Source organism: Amphibalanus amphitrite, unplaced genomic scaffold (assembly GCF_019059575.1).
Source record: "Amphibalanus amphitrite isolate SeventyFive unplaced genomic scaffold, NRLGWU_Aamphi_draft 000082F_arrow, whole genome shotgun sequence".
Taxonomy (NCBI): Eukaryota; Metazoa; Arthropoda; class Thecostraca; order Balanomorpha; family Balanidae; genus Amphibalanus; species Amphibalanus amphitrite.
Window position 1 is genome coordinate 507,856 of NW_024881578.1, and position 23,743 is coordinate 531,598.

The following is a 23,743-nucleotide window of genomic DNA, read 5'->3' on the forward strand; positions in this document are numbered from 1 at the left end:
ATTTCCGTCCCTTTATTTGTTTTATCGTCTAGATTGGGATTTAGGCAGTCGACAAAAAATTTACCCCGCGCCGTGCTGATGGTATGACTTTTCATGCCGCGCTGGGGTGTTGGTGGGTGGGTGGTGGTGGTGGGGGGGGGGGGGCGTTTAAGTTTTCACGCCCCTCGTCTAGCTCGGCCCTAGGGCCTCTTAGCAACACGCAGTAAGCGACATTCGAAAGAGCGAGGGAAAATAATGAAGAAAATATATAATTCGGTCATGTTTGGGTCAGGTCAAAAGTAAGGTCACAAGAGGCTATAAAAAGATCGAAATTTGCCTATTTCGACAATTTTTGACATATCGCCGCATAACTAGAGAGCCAGTAGTAACAGCGTCACGGAAACATAGGTGGAGAATTGTGACCAGCTGGGGGTGCTCGGGCGCAGCAAATCCGCCGCCGCCTAGCGGTGACCTTGACCCGCGCCGCCCGGCCGCGGCTCCAAAGCCAAGCCGGCGTGGAATTGGGAGAGGTCGAGCACCCCCAGTCCAGCACAATTCTCCACCCGTGCACGGAAAAGCATATTTGATAGCTCTTATGACGTTCTTTCTGGAGCAAGTTCTCAGATTTAACCTCAGATCGACAAATCAACGTTTCAAATCAACCTCAACTCATCAGTTTAGCATCCAGAAGCAGCAACTCTTAACCCGCGCATGACTGGGGTATTTTCCGTAACGCGGTTGACTGAGGGAGGGGGGCTCTACAGAGCCCCCCCCCCCCATCTACGAAACTACAGAGTCAATTGTTAAATTCCAAACGGCGTTTGATAGCCCTGGAAAAACTGTTACGTGAAACGTAATTTAATTGACCTTTAGGTCACCGATGACGTCACCAGTCAGGTAAAAGTAAAGTTTAGCAACATTTTAGCTTGTTCACAATGTGGGCTCTGGCCGCTGGGGCATTCCATGATAGATCGTACCAGGCCCGTCACCCTCATCTCTCAGATTTAAATGAAAATTGATACAAGGGGTAATCATAGGCTCAAAAAACACCTGCCAAAATATCAGACTTCTCAGATGAAAACTTTTTGAGTTACATTGCATAATATTTTCGAAACTTCAGATGTAAGGGTGAGTTTGATGAGCTATAACTCAAAAACGAGCTAAGCAAGCAACAAATGGTAAACAGCTTTGAACTAACGATGAATCAAAGATTAATACAGTATTTTTAAAATTGGAAAGAAAAGCTTTAGATATTGAAAAAGTCGTAGTATTTTCTTAAATTGTCTATAATGGCCCTTGGGACCAAAATTTTTGCCATTTTTATTTCTTCAAAATAAACCTCAGGTCCTTTAAAATCGACATGCAAAAAATTAGAAAGGTGTTCTCTCTATAAGTTCCTCATTTAAACTTATACAAAATGGGTTTCCGGGGGGTAGGTACGACCCCAGCTCGTCGTTTCGCCACTAATGGAGCTAGAACCTTGCGGAAAAAAACGAGCATGTGCGCCGTTACAAGATGCATCGTATGATACCACATTTTAAGGTCTCGGGTTCATTGGTGACCCCTGAGGTCATTTCAAGTGACCCAAATTACGGGTTCGGTTTTTGATAGATAACTTTGCAACAAATGGTCGCAGAGCCGCAATTTTAGCATCTTTGTGTTTGCCTAGCTCCGGCGCGTCGAATGGTATACTGTTTGTTCTGGCGAAGTCAGCTTAACCCGCGCCCTGGTGGGGGGGGGGCTATTTTTTGCCCCCCCTCCAGATTTTTCGATATATCTCCAGAACCGCTGCGCCGATCGTCACCAAACTTTCAGTACCCTCTCGGACATCAATTTTACACATTGTGACCAAAAATTTTTCCAAAGGCTATGATAGGTTGGCCGGAAATGACGTCAGAGTGACGTCATGTTCTGCCGTTTTCGACCCAAAAAAGGGTTTCGCGGGAAGAGCTGTCAGGCCTATAGCTTTGCAAATACAGAAAAACGATAAAGACATAAAAGCTGTAGAATTGACAGGGCTACAAAACTGCTATCTCGGATTTTTGAAATTTTTGGATTTTGAGCCCCAAAAATCAAAAAATAGATTTTTTGATTATAATAGCCGAAAAATCCAATTTTTTTTTTGAATTTCGAAAAAAACCGGAATATATGTGATAGTCCCCAGCCCCCGTTCACGAGCTTCAGAATTCCTTTACCGTGACGTCATCACGGCGCATGAATTTTCCTTCACCCATAGAAATGCATGCAAAGCATGGTGTGTTTCAGGCGGGCTAAGGAGAAATGTAAGGCCTACATGTGTTCAAAAGACGTACCACTAAGCCAATGGATTCGTCTCATTACGATAAATGGGGTTGAAATCGAAACATTCGGCCTATATTTATCTAAAATGGGCCAATCAAATGGTCCCTGCAACTCATAATGAAGGATTTCCTCTGCGTTGAAAATTTTGTTTCAAGTGTTTTTTCATCAGCGACAGGGAAATCCTTCATAATTGCTACCAGATTACTACCATATTCCCTCGCATTTCTGTTGCGCATTGCCTCACAAATCAGAGTTTTGTGAAGTTTATATTAATTTAATTGTCATATTTTGACTGATTTTGGCGATTTTCAATTATTTCAACGCAGCATGGATCAGGTAGCTCTCATAGTTTGCTGAAGAATATGGCTTTTGCTTGGTTATTTTCAAGTTATCTGTGAATTGGTGCGCCGTGATCGTAGCATTATACAAATTATATCAACTTTAAACATTGAATCAACTTTTGAAGTGAAGTTCACATGAAAAATCAAAAGTTCAAGCATAATAATTGTTTAAACATAATGATGCAACATGTGTCTCCCAGATGGAACTTATATTTCAATTGAAAACTGAAAATGGAAAACAGAAGATGGATCTGCGGAGTTACTGAGATCACAAGGTGCTCTTGATTGTTGGTAATTGAAGATGTTGAGAGAACTTGTGAATCTGCATACCAGTCCTGACTTGCTTGATTGTTTAAAACTATTTTAATTCTCATAATTGTGTAATGTGTAGTGACTGTGCACACTGCGCAGCACATGTGCGCAGAAATGTGCAGGTGGCTGGTAGGTGGGTTAAACTCCGGAGATGCGAATTTGGATGTCAGTTATAAAATTAATGGTTATGCCTTGTAGAGTAAGCTCTGCTGTTTTTTGTAATTGTCTTTTTTATAATTGTAACCTACAATGCTGTTAGTTTCATTTTTATTAAAATGCTCGACCAGAATTTGCACTTGTTCATGCGTGAATGGCTAAGTTTGGGGTGTTTATTCAACCCTGACTGCTCAAGCTTTTCAAAAGCACATGACACAGCACGGCTAGATCAGCTGGTACCTACCTGTTCACTTTTTGTTTTTGGTGGTGATGTGTTTGCTGTTTGTCTTTTGCAAGGTGGTCAATGAAATAAAATAATGCATTATTTTGGAATGTTTCCTTGACAGAAGCCAGGAGCCGGATTGATGTGTGCTGGTGAATGAGATGGTTGAAAAGCATTATCTGATGTTATTCAATGTGCATAAGCCATAACATCCCTTTCATACGCTGAAGTTTTAATAGCTTCTCAGTCTCTGTCATTTTCCTATATTGGTGTAGATAAGAGATATCAGTACCTTCTCAGAGGTACCTGCATTCTGCTGGATGAATATTTAATTGGTTGGACGAAATGGACAGGTAGCCTTATGATGATGTAATGTGAAATCTTATTTCTATAAATCTTTGAAAATGAATTTCTAATTATTCATATGTGCATACTTTTTTGATGACTAAGAAAGTTTTCCACAAGAGTAGAAAATGTGGGAAAGTCTATCAAATCACACATTCTGAAGGCTCAATGCTGACAGAATGCTGCCTCAAAGAATAACTGACTTGCTGGGTTACGAATATTTCTTTATTTTAATTTTCAAATGTAATGTTCAATACATTGCAGTGAAATAACAAAATAGTGCAGTAAAATAGTATTGGCGACGATCAAACAACACGTGCGCCATTGATGTCTGCAAAAATTGCTACCAGATTGCTACCAAATCCGTGACGTAGCTACGGCGCCTTTATTTCCCTAGTGAACCAACCTGAGTAGTAAAGTAATCTTGATAGTCCCTACCGCCCTCTATCTACATACCAAATTTGAGATCGGTACCTCTTTTTTTGGCCAAGTTATAGCGAAAAAACTGTTCAAAATTGATGACGTCAAATTTTCAAACTCAATTTTTAGCAATTATAGACCTCGTAGCGCAAAACAAAGACCACCATTAGACTCCCCGTGACGAGCTGCATCGAATCAATACCCATTTTATGCAAAAATATCAACTTTGAAATTTGACCTTTTTTGACCTGACCTTGACCTGACCTCCACGAGAAAGTGACCTAAGCCGTACCTGATAGTCTTATAACCAACACCATTGAGTTGGAAATGAAAAATTGGCCATAAAACATGCATCGCACAACCTTAGTATCTAAAGTTGGTTCATGTGACCTGACCTGTGACCCTTGGTGACCTAACCTGTGACCTGACCTGGTAATGTCAGTGACCTCTTATAGCAACATATGTACTAGGCAACCGACGCCCTATCGCTGATTCTCGACAAAATGCGTTTTCTTCGGTGTTATAGCGCATTCCCTAGATGACCCGTGAACGGTGAAACATTTCATCTTTGACCTGACCTGTGACGTCATCGGTGACTCCGAGGTCAATGAAATTTGGTTTCCCTCGACAAATTTGACAGGCCTTTCGAACGCCGTTTGAATTTTGCGGATCCGTCCAATAGTTTCGGAGATACGAGGGGGGGGGGGGGGGCAAAAAATAGCCCCCCCCCCACCAGGTCGCGTTATAAACAGACCCCACCAGGGCGCGGGTTAACGCTGACTTCGGGTCAGCACACTGCCGTGTATTTGGCTCCCCTCCCCGACCGGGCGGCCCAGCCGACAGCTAGCCCCCGGGCATCACGTGACCGCACCGAGTCCGGGGCAAAGCCAACCAGCGCGGTGCTGGACAGTAGGTCTATTAAAAAAGTCCCCAGCACCAGTGGGCGCTGCATTCGCTGAGCCGAACCCCCGTCTGCCTGTCCCATATCGCGCCGGGCTCAGGTCAGGTAGGGTCAGCGGGACCGCTCGGTCCGGCCCGCGGGCGCTGGACGGGCGGCCGGTAACGCTTTCCGCCAGCCAGCTGTAGAATCCAACAAACGGGACGGCCACCGCTCAGCGCAGCGAAAACGGTGTTAAGGAATGGCAGTAGATGTTCATGGCCACAATGATTATGAGATAGTCATTGTTAGCCCGTGCCCCACAGGAATGCCTAGACTCTCACGCCCTGTTGGAGGGGAAATGGGGATTGAGCATCATTCTTTTAACTCAGCTTTGGGCATTTAAGTGGTATTAGAAGTAGCGTCAAAAGAAGCAAAAAGAAAAAAAAATACTTCAGCCAATTTTGGATCGGGTCACAGGCAGAGGTCATGTCACTAGAGGTCATCGATGGTAAGATTTTGCTTGACAGGGTGCGTTGCGCGCACCGGTGCATTGGGTTTCCAATTTCCATGGAAACATCAACAGACTCGGAAGCTCGCAACGCTAGCGTGGAGCCGAATTCATATCAACCGCCGCAACAATGCAGCAGCGCAGTGCAATGAGACTCGGAAGCTCGCAACGCTAGCGTGGAGCCGAATTCATATCAACCGCCGCAACAATGCAGCAGCGCAGTGCAACGTGCTGCAGCGCGGGGCCGTGAAACACCGCCCAGGGCTATCCATGTGTCAGGGCAATCCAACCTACGTGATGGGCTCGGCCCCAGCGGAGCATGAGGTCCAGGACTCCCGCCCAGGCCCCCTGTCTCCCCCTAATTCCTATCATCCTTCCCACTCTGAAATCGATCGAAAGAGCCTAACCTAACACAAAAATTAGCTCGCTTACGGCTATGTCTGAATAATATTGTCAGATTTAATTAAGGTTAACGGCTTAGCATGTAAATAACAACTACTGCCACCATCGGTATTATGAGAAAACCAATTGCTTTTCCACAAATACTTAAAAGTTTTTAGCTTAAAACTTGCATGAAATTAATTTTACCAGCCTCGTGTTCCTCTTATCAAAACGCTTCGAATGAATCAAAAGTTGATCTTAAAAGGTCATTTGAAAAATTTGGCCTATGTTCAAAGACATGACCATGACCAGAAATGGTCATAATGCATAGCAGGATATTAGATCCGTATCGTGGAACTTTATAAGCTCTTCAGATGATTTCATAACTTAAGCATGTCTATCAAAAATAATTATTACATGGCTCATATGTAAGCTGGGTGTGTGAACATGCTTACGAGTATGTTGAACGCAACTGGTAATGTTCTGTTGGCCACAATTTCTATATTTAATTTATCTCCCGGATTTCATATTTTTGTTAATGACACCTTGACGATGTCGAGAAAAAAACGCTTAGGAGATTTAACAGCTTGAGATACATTCAGTATAAGGAAGGTTCAAGGGTGCTAGATTCCTTCCTTCCTCGCTATCCTCAGGAAAAACCAATTCGCATCGCCCCTAGCACGCGCACTGCAGGGGGGGGTTGTTTTCAACCCCCCCCCTGTGGTTTTTCGCAAATCGCGAGAAAACGGCGGCGCGTAGCGCCGCCAAATTTTGCATACCTGTTCTCCCAACTTTTGCACACCTTGAGTAAAAATTTTGACCCCAGGTGACCTATGGTCAGGTCACCAGGTCAGGTCAAGTGACCCTACCTCGAAACGTAAATTTCGAAGTTTGCAATCCCACCAAGCCCACAGTTGTTGAGATATGATCTTGAAACCCACAGGAAATAGTAAAGTCATCACGAGCTACAACTTGTATATCTCGGAATTTTTATATCGATGACCTAAGGTCAGGTCATTTTTGCGACCGGCCCATTAAAAGTCAATGGGAGAAATTTCAACTTACTCTGAATGCCATCCTATGACTTCAATACGCTCAGGATCATAGTATTACAGGTCCCTGTTGGTGATTTCACCGAAACATATCACTTATGACCTTTGGAAGGTGATCTCCAGGTCATCTTAGGTCACCTGAGGTCACCAGCGGTTTTTCTTCAATAACTTGAGATTGAATAGAGATAGAGACTCCGTTCGACGTTTATCGTGTTTTTCTCGTCAATGCGGATCGAATGATATGCAACATGACCTATTTCGGTAAGGTCATGACCTTGACCTGAGGTCAATTTTTTCAACTTGACCTTTCGAGGTCATATCATATATCATTCGATGCGCCTTGACGAGCTAAGAACGATGGCGTTCGAATCGATCCTCTGTCTTGTGTGCAAGACAAGTTATTCAAGAAAAACTACCGCGAAATTCCTGTTGTGAAAATCGTAACATTTTGTCTTCGGTGACCTCTGGTGACCTCGTTTTTGACCTGACCCAAAAATGATCTTAGTATTTCTTGTAGATCTCATCTCAACCTATCCAACGCCGTTTACCGCTTGTCGCTACGTTGCGCCGTTTTCGAGATCTCAGGGGGGGTTGTTTTCAACCCCCCCCCCCTGCAGTTCGTGTTCGGCTCAGACCCGCTGCAGTGCGCGTGCTAGTCTTCATGCTTCCCTCTCTGGACTGGAGGTCACCCCGCCAGTCAACCAGTAGTTGATGTCGGATCCATTCCAGGACACATAATCCTCTTCGGGTGACTGTTTGGGAGACGGCTGGACCGTCCCGACAGGGCAATCGTCCCACGGGAACAGTCTCGCTTCCTCAGATCACTGTCGCTGGCTCGCACAACCCAATTACTACACAACATAGTTATGTCATAGCTCTGCAAGGGCCTTTTCAGACCGAAAAAGATGGCCCCCAACAAAACAAACAATTTTCTCATTCAGTATTGTCTCTCAGCACCACATGTTTTCAGAGTGTTTATTATGCGTTCCGTCCAAAAAAAAAAAACGCAGTTCAATTTTCTCCCATTGACTTGAGCGATCTCAAAATTGACCCGGCCTTTCTGTCAACAATGTCAAACTTGCAAGGTAAACGTTTCAAATACATAGACTGTTGCCCATTAAAATCGCTGAAAGTTCTGAAGCGATCGGTTAGTTGGTGTATTAAGATATGATGAGCACAGGCACTTTTCTTGAGGTAAGGTCACTTGACGTGACCTGGTATTATGACCTTGAATAGAAAGACTTGTGCGGGAAAAATGGGTCATTTGAAACCTTTCTGGTACCCCATTTTAAAATATCAGTGACCTCTTAGGGCAGGTCAAGGGCCCCAAGGCATTTGATCGGTTTTGGTAAAAAAACTAAGCACATTATCGTCATTTCGACACAATCGTGTTTTCTGTTCTCAGACGCGTCGATTTACGAGTATATGCTTTTTTGTTTAGGTGAAGCAATTTAGGATGTTTACCTCAGGTCAATGTCATGTTAGGGCAACACAGGTCACGAAGCTGTTGAAAGGAGGACATGTTGCATAACATTTGATTCGACAAGTCTTGCAAAGTCCATTGATGGCTGTCCCGACTGGCTAGCTCATTTTGATCGGGAGTTATTGACGAAGCACTCGTATGACCCTAGTGATGTCATAAATGACGTCACGCAAGGTGAACAATGCAAAAGTGAAGCATTAGATCTTGCCAAGAATGTATGAAGTCACGATTTCATGTGCTTGAGGTATAGTTTCAGATAATTTCCGACGCCAAATTAACAGTTTCCATTATTCCCCATTATGCTTATATGTCACTAAGTGCATTGCGGATTGCATCATTTTATTACCGACAACCGTGCAGAGGTTTACCTAATTAAGACATCATAGTGAAGTGACCTGACCTGAAAACGTGGTTGATGTCAAGTGATTCGGCAATGAAATGTAAGGCATGTGAAATGTCAGCCTTCTATCATCATTGTGCTTTGAGCTACCGCAAAAAAATACATGGTGGCGGCATCCACCCCTTCTTCTCGGCCGGCGAGGGTTAAACCTCGCTTCGAATTATTGCAGATAATGATGCGACCAAAAACAAGGCATTTATCGATTATCTGTGTCTAGAACGGCCGCTGACTTGTTGGACAAGATCCCCAATCTTAACCCTCGCCGGCACAGGGGGGGGGGGTTGATGCAACCCCCCCTAAGGTTTTTCGCGAATAACTCGCGTAAAAAGCGGCCGATCGCGACGAAACTTTCAGTACCCTCGCATTGATCAATTTTACACCTACCCTGAAAAATTCATGACCCTGACCTTAATGACCTTTGACCTGTGACCTCTTTTCTGTGACCATGTTTGGCCGAAATCGCGGTTCGGCACATGTCGGCTCGCATTAGCCGCGCGTTTGCAAGCTTTTCGTGGTTTCAAACGTTCAAACATGTGATTTGATGTTGCTCCCATGCATTAGGGTGGGTGTCAAGGTCACCTGAGGGTCAGGTCAGGTCATTGACCTTTGGTGACCTTGGGTGACCTCGGTTCACTTTTTCGAGTTTTACATGTTTCTAGGCTAGTTTTTGGAGCTGAATTCGAATTTAGCAACCATTTGAACATTTACGAAGTAGTTTTGGTGCCTTCGTAACATGTTACGAAGCTGTCCGAGGCGGTTGACACGTATTACGAATACCCGTCACAACCCCTACCGGTTGACCTGACCTGACCTGACCCGACCTGGTCTAAATGCTTAAAGACATCATCTCTGATCAAAACTAACACGATATTCGTGATCAGCACCCCGGAAAACCACATAGCAGCCACACTTTACGACTTTCTAACAGGTCCCGATTTTCCCGGTTTTCGGGTCATTGACCTGACCTGGAAGGTCACCCGATGACCTAGGACCCTAAAATTGGGTATCATCGGCTTCGTCTCGTGACGGGCAACACGCTCGTTTTTTCTGCGAAGCTCTAGCTTGATCAGAGGCCAAACGCGAGGGGGGGTCGTACCAACCCCCCCCCCCTTGTGCCGTCGAAGGACTCAAAATGGCCTGTGCCGGCGAGGGTTAATTCGCTAGATGGGAATAAAATACTCGGTATGTGATAATGTGATACATATAGTTATACCCCTCGATTTGCCCTCGCGCTAAGTCTATTCTAATCATCACTGTCGCTTTTTTTATCCGAGATGATGTCCGCCGCTAAACGGGTTGTTTTGTTTGCTTGCTTGCGTTGAATGGCCATTACGGATTATTGAAGGATTATGATACTTGGGGCAAGGGAGGATATACACTGCAGGTGTTTAATTTAGATCACAAAGGCATCATTTCCGGTATCGTGCAGAGTCATTATCTTCCCCTCCTCTGCACTGCGTCATCTCTGCGCCCCACACACTGCGTCCTCACTCCACGGCCGGCCGCCGCCAACTGACCCACTCGCCGGGCGCCGCGACCTGACCCGTGTCGCTGCCGCGGCCTGCGCAATAGAGTCGGGGCTGGAATCCGGGGGTTCGGCCGGCCGGCCGCCCCTGGAGCGGGGGACTTTTTTAGTAGGCCTACTGGACAAACAGCGCCGCCACAGAGATGGTTAACAGTCGGGTCAGGCCACGAAGCTGGGTGAATGAGATCATATTGCACATCATTCGATTCGCAAGGTCTTCCCGAGTCCATTGGTAGCTGTCCCGTCTCTCTAGCTCAATTTGATCGAGAGTTATTAACGAAAAACTCTTATGACCCTAGTGACGTACGAATGACGTCACGCAAGGTCAACAATGCAAAAGTGAGGCAAAAATGACTTCAATTGAACTTTCAGTAACTAGTGATGTCACTAGGCAGCTTTACCACACCATTTGTAGGCTCTCTTCCGAAATCACAATTCGAGACCATTACGGTGACGCAAAATAAGTATATTTATAGAAAGAACACCTTCCTAATTTTTTTGCATTTAAAAACGATCCAAAAATGTTTTTAAGTAAATAAAAATTCAAAAAAAAAAAATTGGTCCCAAAGGTATAAAAATGCAAATGAAAGGAAACTCAAGGTGTTATATATCAAAAAATAGTACACATTTCAAAATTTTTAACCCTATTAGTGGCAGGGGGGGGGTTGTTTTTATCCACCCCTCAGGTTTTTCGGGAATATCTCCGAAACCGCTGAAGCTACGATGCTGAAATTTTCTGACTTTTCCTAAAACTAAATTGGGCACATTCCCTGAAAATTTCAAGTTCATAACTTTACCAGGGGCGGCTCCAGAGCACTGGGAATTGGGGGGTCCTATTCGTGAAGCGAGTCATTTGGGCGAAGATCACGATGCTGCACCAGTTTTACAAACAGTGAATGAAAGGTATCATGTGATAACATATACAGTTATTGTGCATCCTCTTTTGACACGTTTTTGCTATAATAGGCGGATCCAGGCGTCCAAAAAGGGGGGTTATGTTTTACCTCCCAACATAGGTGCCCTGACACCGCCTATGCATGACCAATACAATTGTAGTCGTTCTCTCATAAGAAAATTGTAACATAACAAGACCATTACCACCCTTTTTAGAAACAGTACCAACAAAAACCTTATTTACTATACTTTTTGTGCACCCCCAATCTCAATGATCTGTATCCGCCTATGATTTTTGAAAATGCATATTTTTAGGATCCATGTGAATTCCTGGTTCATTCTCTATCGATCGGCAAAAGTTGCGTTAAGATTGGTTCAGAAACCTGGCCGTGATAAACAGTCTAAAATGTATCTGCAATTTGCCCGTTTTTACCCCCCTCTACCCCCCCCCCCCTATTGACATTTTTAATTTTTATTTTTTTAGAAATGTAGATCACGTTGAGCGAAATCGAATGCCGTTTGAATTTTGAAAATCGGCCCGTTAGATCTCGAGATATCAAGGGGGGGTCGTAAACAGCCCCCCCCTGCCACTAATAGGGGGTAGCCAGGAGCCTGCCACTAATAGGGTTAAAATGCATATTATTCATTGATTCAATGCAAGTTCAAAGCCGTATAGCATTTGGCATTTGGATTATCCGTCTTAGAGTTACAGGCTACAGCCCGCCAAACTTGGGGCTGCAACGCAAGATCCAAAACATGTTATACACTATAACTCAAAAACCACTCATCTGATAAGCCTGAAATTGTTACAGGAGAATTCAGAGCCCCTGATTACCCCTTAGACCAATTATCGTTAAAATCCGAGAGAAAAGGGTGTCAAATTGGAAAAAAGTGGTACGATCTATCGTGGAATGCCCCTGCTAACAAGTCACGTCACATCAAGCTTATTTTTGGTTTACACTAGTAGTGTCAACTGTCAATTACGGAAAATCGGAATACCGATACCAAACCAAATACCAACCAAAACCGTGGGGAAATACCGAAACCAAACCAACTTGGGGAATATGTGTGAAATACCATTTTTTTTACCGATTTCTTAGCCCCTTATACCTATATTAGCGAGGGCTCATGATACCAACAAAATACCAAACACATTACGTTTGAAATACCAAATACCAAGTTGGTATCGGTTTGGTATCGGGATACCTACCAAAAAGTTAGTATCCGATTGACGTCTCTAGTTTACACATTCGTAAATACATGCCATTGCCTATGACACTCCAAGGATACCAAGCTTGTAGGTACTTTTAGTTTTTAGGGTCAAGGCTGGGTCAGCCTAGGTCACGGAATTTTACATGCACCCGCATTCGACAGGGATCCGAGTGAAATCCCCACAAAGTTCTGCTGCAGCTATGAACTACATAGGTATCTTTGTAATGCCACATGCTAAAACGATCGCACAAAAATGATCTCCACAGTGGTAATGGTGAAACGCTTTCCAAACCTGAAGGACGATTGTGAGCTAGTCGGGTTGAGCCACCCGCTATGCGGTGCCTGTGCATCCCACCCCTACGGTAGGGTACGCGTCGGCTGTGCTTCACACAGTGGCGAGTCTCAAGGTCCAAATCAGACAGAACCAGAACGGAACTCGGCTGAAATAACAGCAAATAGAGCATTCACCAGCTAGCCTAAGGATGAGGTATGTTGTGGTCAATCAGGGAAGAAACCATATTGATTCCTGTTTTCCTAGAATGTACGAGTATTTATATTTTACCTGTCTACTACATATTAACTTCCAACACGTTGAAAGTTACAAGCATAATCTAGATATTCGTGTGCCTATGTCGATAGATGAAAGTTGTTTTAGTAGGTCTTTTTAACCACGGCTGGTGAAAGTTATCCCGCGCAGGACTGGGGTATTTTCCATAACGCGGCTGACTGGGGGGGGGGGGGGGGGGGCTCAACAGAGCCCCGACTTCTATATCCTAAACTACTGGGCCGATTGTCAAAATTCAAACGGCGTCTGTTAGCCCTGCACAAACTGACGGAAGAAACCTAATTTCATTGCCCTCAAAGTCTCCGATGACGTCACAGGACAGGTCAAAGTAAAAATGATCAACATTTTGACTAATGCACAATTTGGGCTCTGGCCGCCGGCTAACAAGTCAGTTCAGAATCATTTTTGGTTTGCATACTCGTTGATATTATATGATATGCAATATGATATATATTGATATATGTTGTTATATTAAATACACCTAACGCGTATAATCCAGAATTGAAGGATCCAAAGCATGCGATAGCATGCTTTTGCATCCGGAAATTCCCATTGGTGGGTCGCTGAAAAAAAGTTCGGCTGAACCTGTTTGTCAGTGAGTGAGTGAGTATGTGAGTGAGTTTGTCCAAGCTTTTTTGGACCTGGAGTCAAAATGGGTGGACCGATCGGGACGAAAGTGGGACCGTTTGATTCGTCTCCGGCGAGGTAAACTTTTGGTGCTGGCCTCGGTTCGCTCGGTGCTTCGTGGCACATGCTATTCCGCTTCAAAGCTTCGGTGACGCGAAATTTTTTGTCAAGGCTACAGGTCAACCCGAGGTCACGGGCAAAGCCATACTGGTGGGACACATCGGTAACACCTTGAACCAGTTTCCAGGGGGGTCAACGTCTGCGAGGGGTGCAGGCTGCACGTGCTGGGGTCGGAAAACCGTTTTGACGTGAGTTCCTCTGGCTCAAATAAATTTTAAGCTATCAACCTCAAAATCGGTTCAATGGTAGACCCAGGCAAGGCCTCCAAAATAATGCACATTTCATTGGGCTATGGATCCTCCAATTCTGGCCCAAGGCAACGCACGAGCGCTGCCGGCATCTAGTATAATGTTTGAAGATATCGGGCTAAAACTTCCTAGAAGCAGTTTTCCCAACACACCATGAGGGTACCGAACTTGTACTTCGCATTGTCAGGTCAAGGCCAGGTTATCCTAAGTCAAGAAAATTTTATATCGTGAACTGGTCACGCGATACCTACATGTTTTTTTTTTGGTCCATTTCAGTCATAGATTTTGAATACATTGTCCCCTCTGTCACTTAGACCATTTTCAGCTGAATAAAGCTGAGGTCAGGTCACTTTCAGGTAAAAAAGGGTCAAATTTCGAAGTTGAGATTTTTCAACAAAACATGGTATCTATCAATCTGCACATTTATCAGATCCAGTTTGAGCTCAGGAACACGATGGCCCTATTCATCTTGGTGTAAGATGTCCAAAAAGTCTGAAAAATGGATCGGAACAATTGATACTAGTGAAATATTAACCCTCGCCGGCCGAGGGGGGGGGGCGGGTGCCGCCCCCCCATAGGGTTTTTTCGCGATAGCTCCGAACACGCTGGCGATAGAGAGCTGAAACTTGGCATACCTGACCTTTGATCCAAGCCGCATCTTTTGACACCAACCGCATTTTTGGGTCAGGTCAGGTCACTGACCTATGACGTCATAAGTGAACCTCTGCACGGTCTTCAGATGTCGCAACTTCGCAACGCCCTCACTGCCAGAGGAGATGTCACAGGGAAAGGAAACTTGCAGGATCTAGTATCCATTATGAGTCTCACATCTTGTATATCTCGGATTTTTCCTAAAGGTCATATGAGGTCAGGTCATTTTCGTGACCTCACCATTATAAGTCAATGGGGAAAAATTCAAACTGCTATTCTGGCGCCGGGAACGATCTCCAACTATCTCAAGCACACAGAATCGTGATTTAATGCACTCCTTGCAAGGTTAGATGCGTCACTTTTGCAATGCTGACCTTCCGTGACGTCATTTATGACGTCATCAAGGTCATATTAGTTTTTCGTCAATAACTCCCGATCAAATTGAGCTAGCGAGTCGGGAAAGCCACCAATGGACTCAGGAAGACCTGCCGAATCGAATGATATGCGACATGACCTCTTTCGACTAACTTCGTGACCTGGGGGTGCTGACCTGACCTTGACCTGAGGTCAACACCCCAAGTTGACCTGACCCGGACAAAAAGTATATCATTCGACGCGCCTGATCAGGGCGAACACGATGCTGCCAAAATCGCGGCTCTGCGGCCGTTTTTTGCGAAGTTATTCACCAAAAACTGAACCGTACCCTGGGGCACTTGACCTGACCTCAGAGGTCACCGGTTGACCTAGGACCTTAAAATCGGGTACCAATCTCTGCGTCTCGTAACGGCGCACACGCTCGTTTTTTTCCGCGACGCGCTAGCTCCACCAGGGGCGAAACGGCGAGGGGGGGGGGGTCGTACCCGCCCCCCCCCCCCTCGGCCGGCGCGTATGTAGAAAACCAATAGGTCCGGCGAGGGTTAACTATACCTACCCAACGCGTATAATTTAATGTTTGAAGATATCGGGCTAAAACTTCATAGAAGTCGTTTTCACGACGGAATAGCGGGTAGGTACGTACGTACAGTCCACAGCAGAAGTAATGTGGGGTTTCAGTCATGGGTATGTTCTGCTTCTGAATGCTTAGGAACGATTAGCCAGACTACAATGAAACTTTGAATGTAGCTTATATGTATGTATCGTCACCCTTGCAGCTGCAACTTTAGCTATTGACATCTTCTTTTCGATCACTCCGCATTAAACAATCGCCAGTCAAAGCCAACCGTTGAGATTGGTAAAACCCTACATTACTTTAGCGGTGGGCTGTACCTATGTAATAGATACCTGTTTGGTCCTTTGATACCTCAGGAACTTGAGTAGTTCTTACTAGAAGGTTTTCAACCTTTCGAATGAGTGGCCCATTACTTCGCTGCTTTTCTACTAAATATTATTACATTAATTTATTTTTACCACTCGCGTAAACCTAAAGCGTAAGCACGTTTATGAAATTATCAAATCTATATAGTGTTAGTACAATGATTAGACAATATACCTACTGAGCTGCCAGCTGCGGGTGACCGAGCTCTTCAAATTGACGCTGGCTTGTATTTCGAGCCGTAGTAGACGGCGGAAGTCGATGTCACTGCGCCCGGGCACCACCATGACTGACCGAGCTCCCTGAATTACACGCTGGCTTGGCTTTGGACCGCAGCAGACGGCGGAGGTCAATGTCATTGCTAGGGCGGCGTCGCCGGCGCGCAGCGTCGGGCCGGTGAACCAGAAGCCAGCTGGCGGGTAGCTAGTTGCCACGCTGATTTGCTCACTCATAGTAGAAAGACGAGATACTAGAGCCGAAAATTGCTTTGTTTGTAAAAAGTAAGTGATTTAAGGGCAAAAACTGCCCGGATTACAGCTTCTAAAAATATTTTGAAGATAAAATACTTCGGTTGTAAGGATTCTAAGGCCTCAAAGGATATAGGTACTTTCCAGGTATTAACCCGCGCCCCGCTGGGGGGGGGCAGAATCTGCCCCCCCCCCCCCCTCCCGTTTTTCGCCAATAACTTCTAAACGCGTTACGCCAGCGACGTCAAACTTTCAGTACCTTATCATACATCAATTTGACACGTTCCCTGAAAATTTGAGCGAAATCCGTTGGAAAATTTTTGAGAAAATGACGTTTTAGCGACGTCATGTTCGCCATTTTCGCCTCAAAAATCGCAAAATTTCAAACGCCGCTAACATCTTCATTTTTAAAGGGATCAAGACGTAACAAAAAAGGTTATACGTGATTCTACTTTTTCTATCAAATGGCTATCTCGGTTTTTTGAAAATTTTGGATTTTGGCCCAATTGCCCAATTTTTTTTTTTTCAAAAAACCGACTTTTTTGGGAAAATAATTATAAAATCCAAAATTTTGAGTTTATCGAAAAACCGGAATATATATCAGAGAAGTGGTCTATGTGCACCTACATACCAATTTTGAGAAGAATCGGTTCAAAAATGTGGGAGTTATTCGAAATTTTATGACGTCACGACACACAAAATTTTTGAAAAAATGAATTTTTTGGAGTTTTAGACCTCGTACGGAAACAAAAATAGCACCATTCGACTCGCCGTGAAAAACTGCATCAGATAGACACCTTTTTAGGCCTTAACAACCAACTTCAAAATTTGACCTCACTTGACCTGACCTTGACCTGACCTTGACCTGAACTTCATCCAGAGGTGGTCCATATCACTAATTGAGTGTGCCTATTGAATTCTATGAATAAAATGACCCATAAAACATGTGTCGCATATACCCCTTTCTATATTTTGTTTTTGGTGACCTGACCTGACCTGACCTGACCCTGACCTTGACCTTTGAATGATATTGTGTGCAACGAATATTGTCTTGGTAGCCTAAGAACACGTTTTGGGCAATCAGTCTCAGTCCATTCTTCGGCAATTACGGTGCAAGGCCGATACTGTAGAAACTTGCATTTTGTACCCTTGACCTGACCCTGACCTGACCTCTGACCTACTTAAGCAAAAAAAATTAAGCTCTAAAGATTCGCCTCGTTGAGAGCTTTCGATTGCCGTTTTCCCCGTCTTTCTACGACCATCGGTTCGGAAGTTAGACAGGGGGGGGGGCAGAATATGCCCCCCCCCCCCAGCAGGGCGCGTATGGCTGAATAGCCCAGCGGGGCGCGGGTTAAATAGGTTCCACCACGAAAGTCCAGTCATGAAAACGACCAGAGTATATCAACCGTATGTGTTCTATCACACATATTCCGTTTTTTCGAAAGTTAAAAACTTTAAGGTTAAAACTCAAAATTATTTATTTCTAATTGTTGCATAGGTATAACTTTCCAATTTTTCAAAATGTTGCAAATCCGAGGTAGCAGTTTAATAGCCCCTTGTGTTTTGAGTCATTCCATGCAAAGAAGTTGGATCTAGCTTAAAAACTGAGCTCTTGAGAGTGATTGCCGTAGTTAAACCCTCGCCCGTAAACGGTGTTTTGCCACCTTCGCCCATGCAGGGGGGGGGGGGGTGCGACCACCCCCTGGCGTTTGAAAACGGAGCGTCGTAGAGCTTAGTGGAAAAGACCAAAGGATTGCTCTCAACGAGATCTCGCGATTGGTGGTATATTTTTTGGTCCTAGGTCAACATTTGACCTACTTATGACCGGTCAAAGGTCAAATTTTCGGAAAATCTAACTTTTTTCAGATTTCCGCGCCGATTGCGGCAAAACGGTAAGAGATATCCACTTGAAACCTTCATCATCGTGATCCTTGTTTGGTTTTCTATCGTTTGGTGTGTATTTCGATGTCATACCTCTAAAAATGATGCGTTGGGAGTATCGGAAGTCTGCAAGGTCATTTGTGCATCGGGTCACGTCAGGCGTGTGACGTCACTGACCTGACCCTGACCCAAAATGAACTACAAGAAGCAACCGACAATGCCTGAAATGGATAGCAAATTCGAATTCAGGGCATCAAAATACCCCGAAAAGGCATACAAGTGCAAAAAGTCATTACAGGTCAACCGAGGTCACTGACCTTACCTTGACCTTTAGTAACCTTCAAAATGTCAACGGACATTGTGCCAATGTCAAATCAGCCAGTTGTGATTCTAAAACAATCCATCAGTGTGTCAGGTCAGTCGGCATTTATACCAATGTGAAGCAATCTCCAATTTAGCGTAAATCTGGCCTGAGGTTGTTCCCTTTATGACGTCATAACTCCGTGACCTGACATGACCTTGACAAAAAACCAAAAGTTGTGCAAAGGATGCCCCAGAGGGTACTGAAAATTTGAGCAGGCTATCTGAAACGGTTCGGCGTGTAGCTAAGAAAAACCTCAGGGGGGGGGGGGTTGCACCAACCCCCCCCCCTACATGGGCGAGGGTTAATGTTTTGCATAAAAATCGCCCGAGCATGACGTCACTCTGACGTCACTTCCAGCCAACCTATGGTAGCTAAATATTTGCATTTGGACAAAATGTGTCAAATTGGTCCAGCCGAAGGTACAGCAAGTTTCGTGTTGATACATCGAGCAGTTTGGAAAATATAGCAGAAAAACGGAAAGGTGGTTCTATAGAGCCCCCCAGTCATGCGCGGGTTATCAAAGATTTATCTCTTTTTTAATTTACCTTATGAGTTTTACCGTATGTAGCCAGGAGAAGGATATATATGTATTATTACCAACACCTATATTGTGTAATTTGTATAAGCGAGTCCCGTTACCATAGACGATAGAAACATGCCTTGCGCTTCGAGGCACAAACTCGCATATGCAAAACGACCAAGTTATAAACTATTGAGTGACCTTGTATACAGTATTATTGGAGTTGTTTAATTCATCAAATGGTAAAATATGGCAATACGGATATGGTAACAAACTTCTAGGCTGGTTGCACATATACCAAGCACCGTGAACAGCATGACACAAGCTCGCGGACAAACGGAGCTCATCACCCACCCGACGGTGTCGTTGTCTTAGGGCGGAGAGATGTGGAAAAAGCCGCGCTGAATCGGTGTGCAACAATGTCGTGCTGCCTCCGCACGCACTGGCGGGTCTCCACCAAGTCAGTGAAGAGTATCAAAGCTGGGTCCTGTGAAGGCCAACTACCGATAACAGGGAGCCGCAGCCTGTTCAGCGGCCCCAATGGGTGCTGATAACCAGCAGCAACGGTCCTTTTAAATCATAATTAGTAGTGAGAATAAATCAGCAATGGATGGTTCCAGTACATCCATATTTGTTCAGTGTACAAAAAAAAAATGTTCTGGCTAGACCACTATATAACGTGGTCTATGATGATAGAGTGGTCATGGTTGACGATATGAAAAAATATTGCTAACATCAAAACACCGGTTTATCCCTATCCAAGCTCCACCAGAGAGATCCAAGGAGGGAAGCGTAAAATCCTAAAACACCTTTTTCAGAAGCCCTAGTCCGTCACCTGGTTAGAAAGGGCACCTGGCCGTAGTCCGTCACCCGGTTAGAAAGGGCACCTGGCCCTAATCCGCCACCGGGAACAGCTCGAACCCACGACCACTGTACGTATACGCACCTCCCACTCGCAATGGGCGACCTGAATTAGAGCCGCCTGAAGATGCTAGGAAAAATATGGGCGACGGCTCCCGGTAATGGCGTTTGCAGCCGCGAGTCTCCACAACGAAGTCTGTGAGAACCATTAGCGACCGACCCTGAAACAATCACTGACATTTAAGCCCCGCCCGCACTATAAGTGACCGTGTCACCTTAGAGCGTGCATACCTACATGGACGGAAACGGGGGGGGGGGGGGTGATGGCCGCTCCGATACCCTACTTAATCGTCTCAATAAAATCCGTGCTGGGCCGAGCAGCAAAACATTATAGAGCGCTGATAAATTCCTCACGACAACGTGTTTACACATGTTCTTGCCAGCTGAAGAAGTGAAGACTGGATACATGCGCTGGCGCCGAATCGACGGTGCTATAGTTCGTTTTTTTTTTCTTCTAAGTTTGACCCTCACTGTAAACGTTTCTTTGAACACAGCACGAGAATTGCTAGCTGAATTACTGAGAAAACCGGTTGGTGCACATTAATTTCAAAGACGATCAACTTGTATCAAAATTATTTCTACCTGGCTCCGATTTCCCAGACTCTCAGCTCGTATTTGTCTATATTTAACCCGCGACCGCCTGGGGGGGGGGGTCGGATCCGACCCTCTCTCCGTTTTTTTTTTTTTAAATAACTCATGAACCGCTTACGCTATCAACTTGAAACTTGGCATACCTTCTCCCCCATCAATTTGACGTCTCCTGTGTAATTTTTAAGATTTTTTTCCAAAACTTTTTGAGATATATCGATTTTAGTGATATAACTGCATGGCGTTTTCAGTCAAAAAGTGGTAAATGTTGAACCCTCGCCGGCACAGGGGGAGTTGATGCAACCCTCCCTAAGGTTTTTCGCCAATAACTCGCGTAAAAAGCGGCCGATCGCGATGAAACTTTCAGTACCCTCGCATTGATCAATTTTACACCATTCCTTAAAATTTCATGACCCTGACCCAAATGACCTTTGACCTGTGACCTCTTTTCCGAGACCATGTTTGGCAGGAATCGTGATTCAGCGTATGTCGGCTCGCATTAGCCGCGCGTTTGCAAGCTTTTCGTGGTTTCAAACGTTCAAACATGTGATTTGATGCTGCTCCCATACATTAGGGTGAGTGTCAGATCACCTGAAGGTCAGGTCAGGTCATTGACCTTTGGTGACCTTTGGTGACCTCGGTTCACTTTTTCGAGTTTTACATGTTTCTAGGCTAGTTTTTGGAGCTGAATTCGAATTTAGCAACCATTTGAACATTACGAAGTAGTTTTGGTGCCTTCGTAACATGTTACGAAGCTGTCAGAGGCGGTTGACACGTATTACGAATACCCGTCACAACCCCTACCGGTTGACCTGAGCTGACCTGACCCGACCTGGTCTAAATGCTTAAAGACGTAATCTCTGATCAAAACTAACACGATATTCGTGATCAGCACCCCGGAAAACCGCAGTGACATGTAAAATGTGCGTAACCTTTCTGCTAGCGTAAATATTGGCGCCATATCAAGAGTATTTTAAAAGATATTTCCTTTGTAACAACTTACCCCTGTAACAACTAGCCCCACTCTCCCCTAACTAAGGGGGAGGTGTTGTGTTCTGGTCACCGCGCATGCGTGCCGCGTGGCGGACGATACTAGTACCTGGTGGTGACACTGTAAAACGGTCAGTCGTTCTTCTGAGCTCACGAGAGGTGGTGTGTCATTGCCGGCCAATACACTCCGTGACCGAACAGTACCAACCCCTTGTGCCCTTGTGCCGTCAAAGGACGCAAAATTGCCTGTGCCGGCGAGGGTTAAGGTTTTAATATGCCCATAGCGAGCCACCGATGCCTGTACTATGCAGACAAAGCAGAAGCCCCGGTGCCTCACCTGCTAGGGGACAGCGGAACTAAAAATACCCAACTCACACTAACAAACTCACAAAAAAATGTATAGCACCCACCTGCTTGGAATCGCCGCCGCCCATTTCCAAAGGCGCCGGGACCTCCCGGTGAAGGAATAAGCACGGGTGGATGCCGCCATACGCGTTGGCGTTTGCATTCTCGAGTCTCAGCCACGAAGTCCGTTAAAACCACTATAGAACGACCCTGTAATAATCACCATTCACCAATGCTTTACGCTTACATAGTTATTAACCTGCGCCGTGCTAGGGGGAGGGGATGCTTGAACACCCCCTCCCCGACCTGCGTTTTTCCCGCCGTTTTCGGCACACCTTATCATACATCTTTCCTGCGCAGATTTTGTGAAAACCTAGTTACCTGACCTGGAGTGACCAAGGTCACCGCAGGTGAGGTGACCAGCACTGAAAACAAATGGGCACAGTGAGGGCATGTTCTGTACTGGTAACACATCAGTCATGAGTTAATCGCACCCAAAACACAATAAGGCTGAGTATTTTCACGCTTGGCGGTACTTTCGACACGTTTGCTAACACATAAAACAGAATAATGACACAATTTTCTCGTGCCAAGCACGCTGAACGAATGTAATGAATCAGTGTATCGAAATCATGTGTTGTCGGATATGGTAGACGTGTATCCTTACACAAATACACCGTGCCATCCACCAGTGAGCGACCTCTGAACCTTAACTTCAGATGGGGATAATAGAGGGCGTTTTTCGAGCACCGACTTTTATGCTGGGTTTTTGTAAAAATTTGCCAAAGTGTTTTGAGAAAGGTCAAAATGCACAATACAGCCGAGGGAGTCGATACATTATAAATTGTCTAGAGAAATATGCGCTGATTACATCAAGTGCAAGCTGAAGCATATCTAATTAACCTTCCAGGCGGTGGGGGGCATTTTTTGCCCCTCCTTTAGTTTTTTCAATATATCTCGAGAACCGCTGCGCCGATCGTCACCAAACTTTCAGTACCTTCCCGGGAGTAGCTAACGCACATGGTGACCAAAAATTTTTCCAAAGGCTATTATAGGTTGGCCGCTAATGACGTCAGAGTGACGTCATTTTTGCCATTTTCGACCCAAAAAAGGTTTCGCGGGAAGAGCTGTCAGGCCTACAGCTTTAGAGATACAGAAAAATGTTCCAACATAAAAGGTGTGGAATCAAAAGGGCTACAAAACCGTTATTTCGGTTTTTCGAATTTTCTGGATTTTGACCCCCAAAAATCAAAAAAATATTTTTTTTTTGAAAATAATAGCCGAAAAATCCAAAAAGTTTTTTGAATTTCGAAAAAACCGGAATATATGTGATACTTCCTACCGCTTCCTATCTACATACCAAATTTGAGATCAATACCTCTTTTTTGGCCAAGTTAGAGCGAAAAACTGTTCAAAATTGATGACGTCAAATTTTCAAACTCAATTTTTAGCAATTCTAGACCTCGTAGCGCAAAACAAAGACCACCATTAGACTCCCCGTGACGAGCTGCATCGAATCGATACCCATTTTATGCAAAAATATCAACTTTGAATTTTGACCTTTTTTGACCTGACCTTGACCTGACCTCCACCAGAAAATGACCTAAAACGTAACTGATGGTCTTATAACCAATACCATTGAGTTGGAAATGAAAAACTGGCCATAAAACATGCATCGCACAACCTAAGTAAAGTTGGGTTCATCTGGTGACCCTTGGTGACCTTTGGTGAC

At 44.8% G+C, this 23,743-nt stretch overlaps 1 protein-coding gene across 12 annotated transcripts in view; it reads right to left on the reverse strand.

The window, feature by feature from the left end:
- The window catches only part of LOC122379649 (alpha-2-macroglobulin-like), a 114,932-nt gene that overhangs the window by 23,981 nt on the left and 67,208 nt on the right, over positions 1 to 23,743 (reverse strand). For 2 of the 12 annotated variants that reach the window (XM_043362012.1, XM_043362018.1), the window contains one exon: positions 12,705 to 12,852. The exons of 4 other annotated variants lie outside the window; for them this stretch is intronic. In XM_043362012.1, coding sequence (XP_043217947.1) covers positions 12,705 to 12,852 — 148 coding nt within the window. Of the gene's footprint in view, positions 1 to 12,704; positions 12,853 to 19,521; positions 19,655 to 20,113; positions 20,250 to 22,076; positions 22,222 to 23,743 lie in introns of all 12 variants that reach the window. 6 more of the 12 variants (XM_043362014.1, XM_043362020.1, XM_043362013.1 and 3 more) reach the window with 4 other exon arrangements.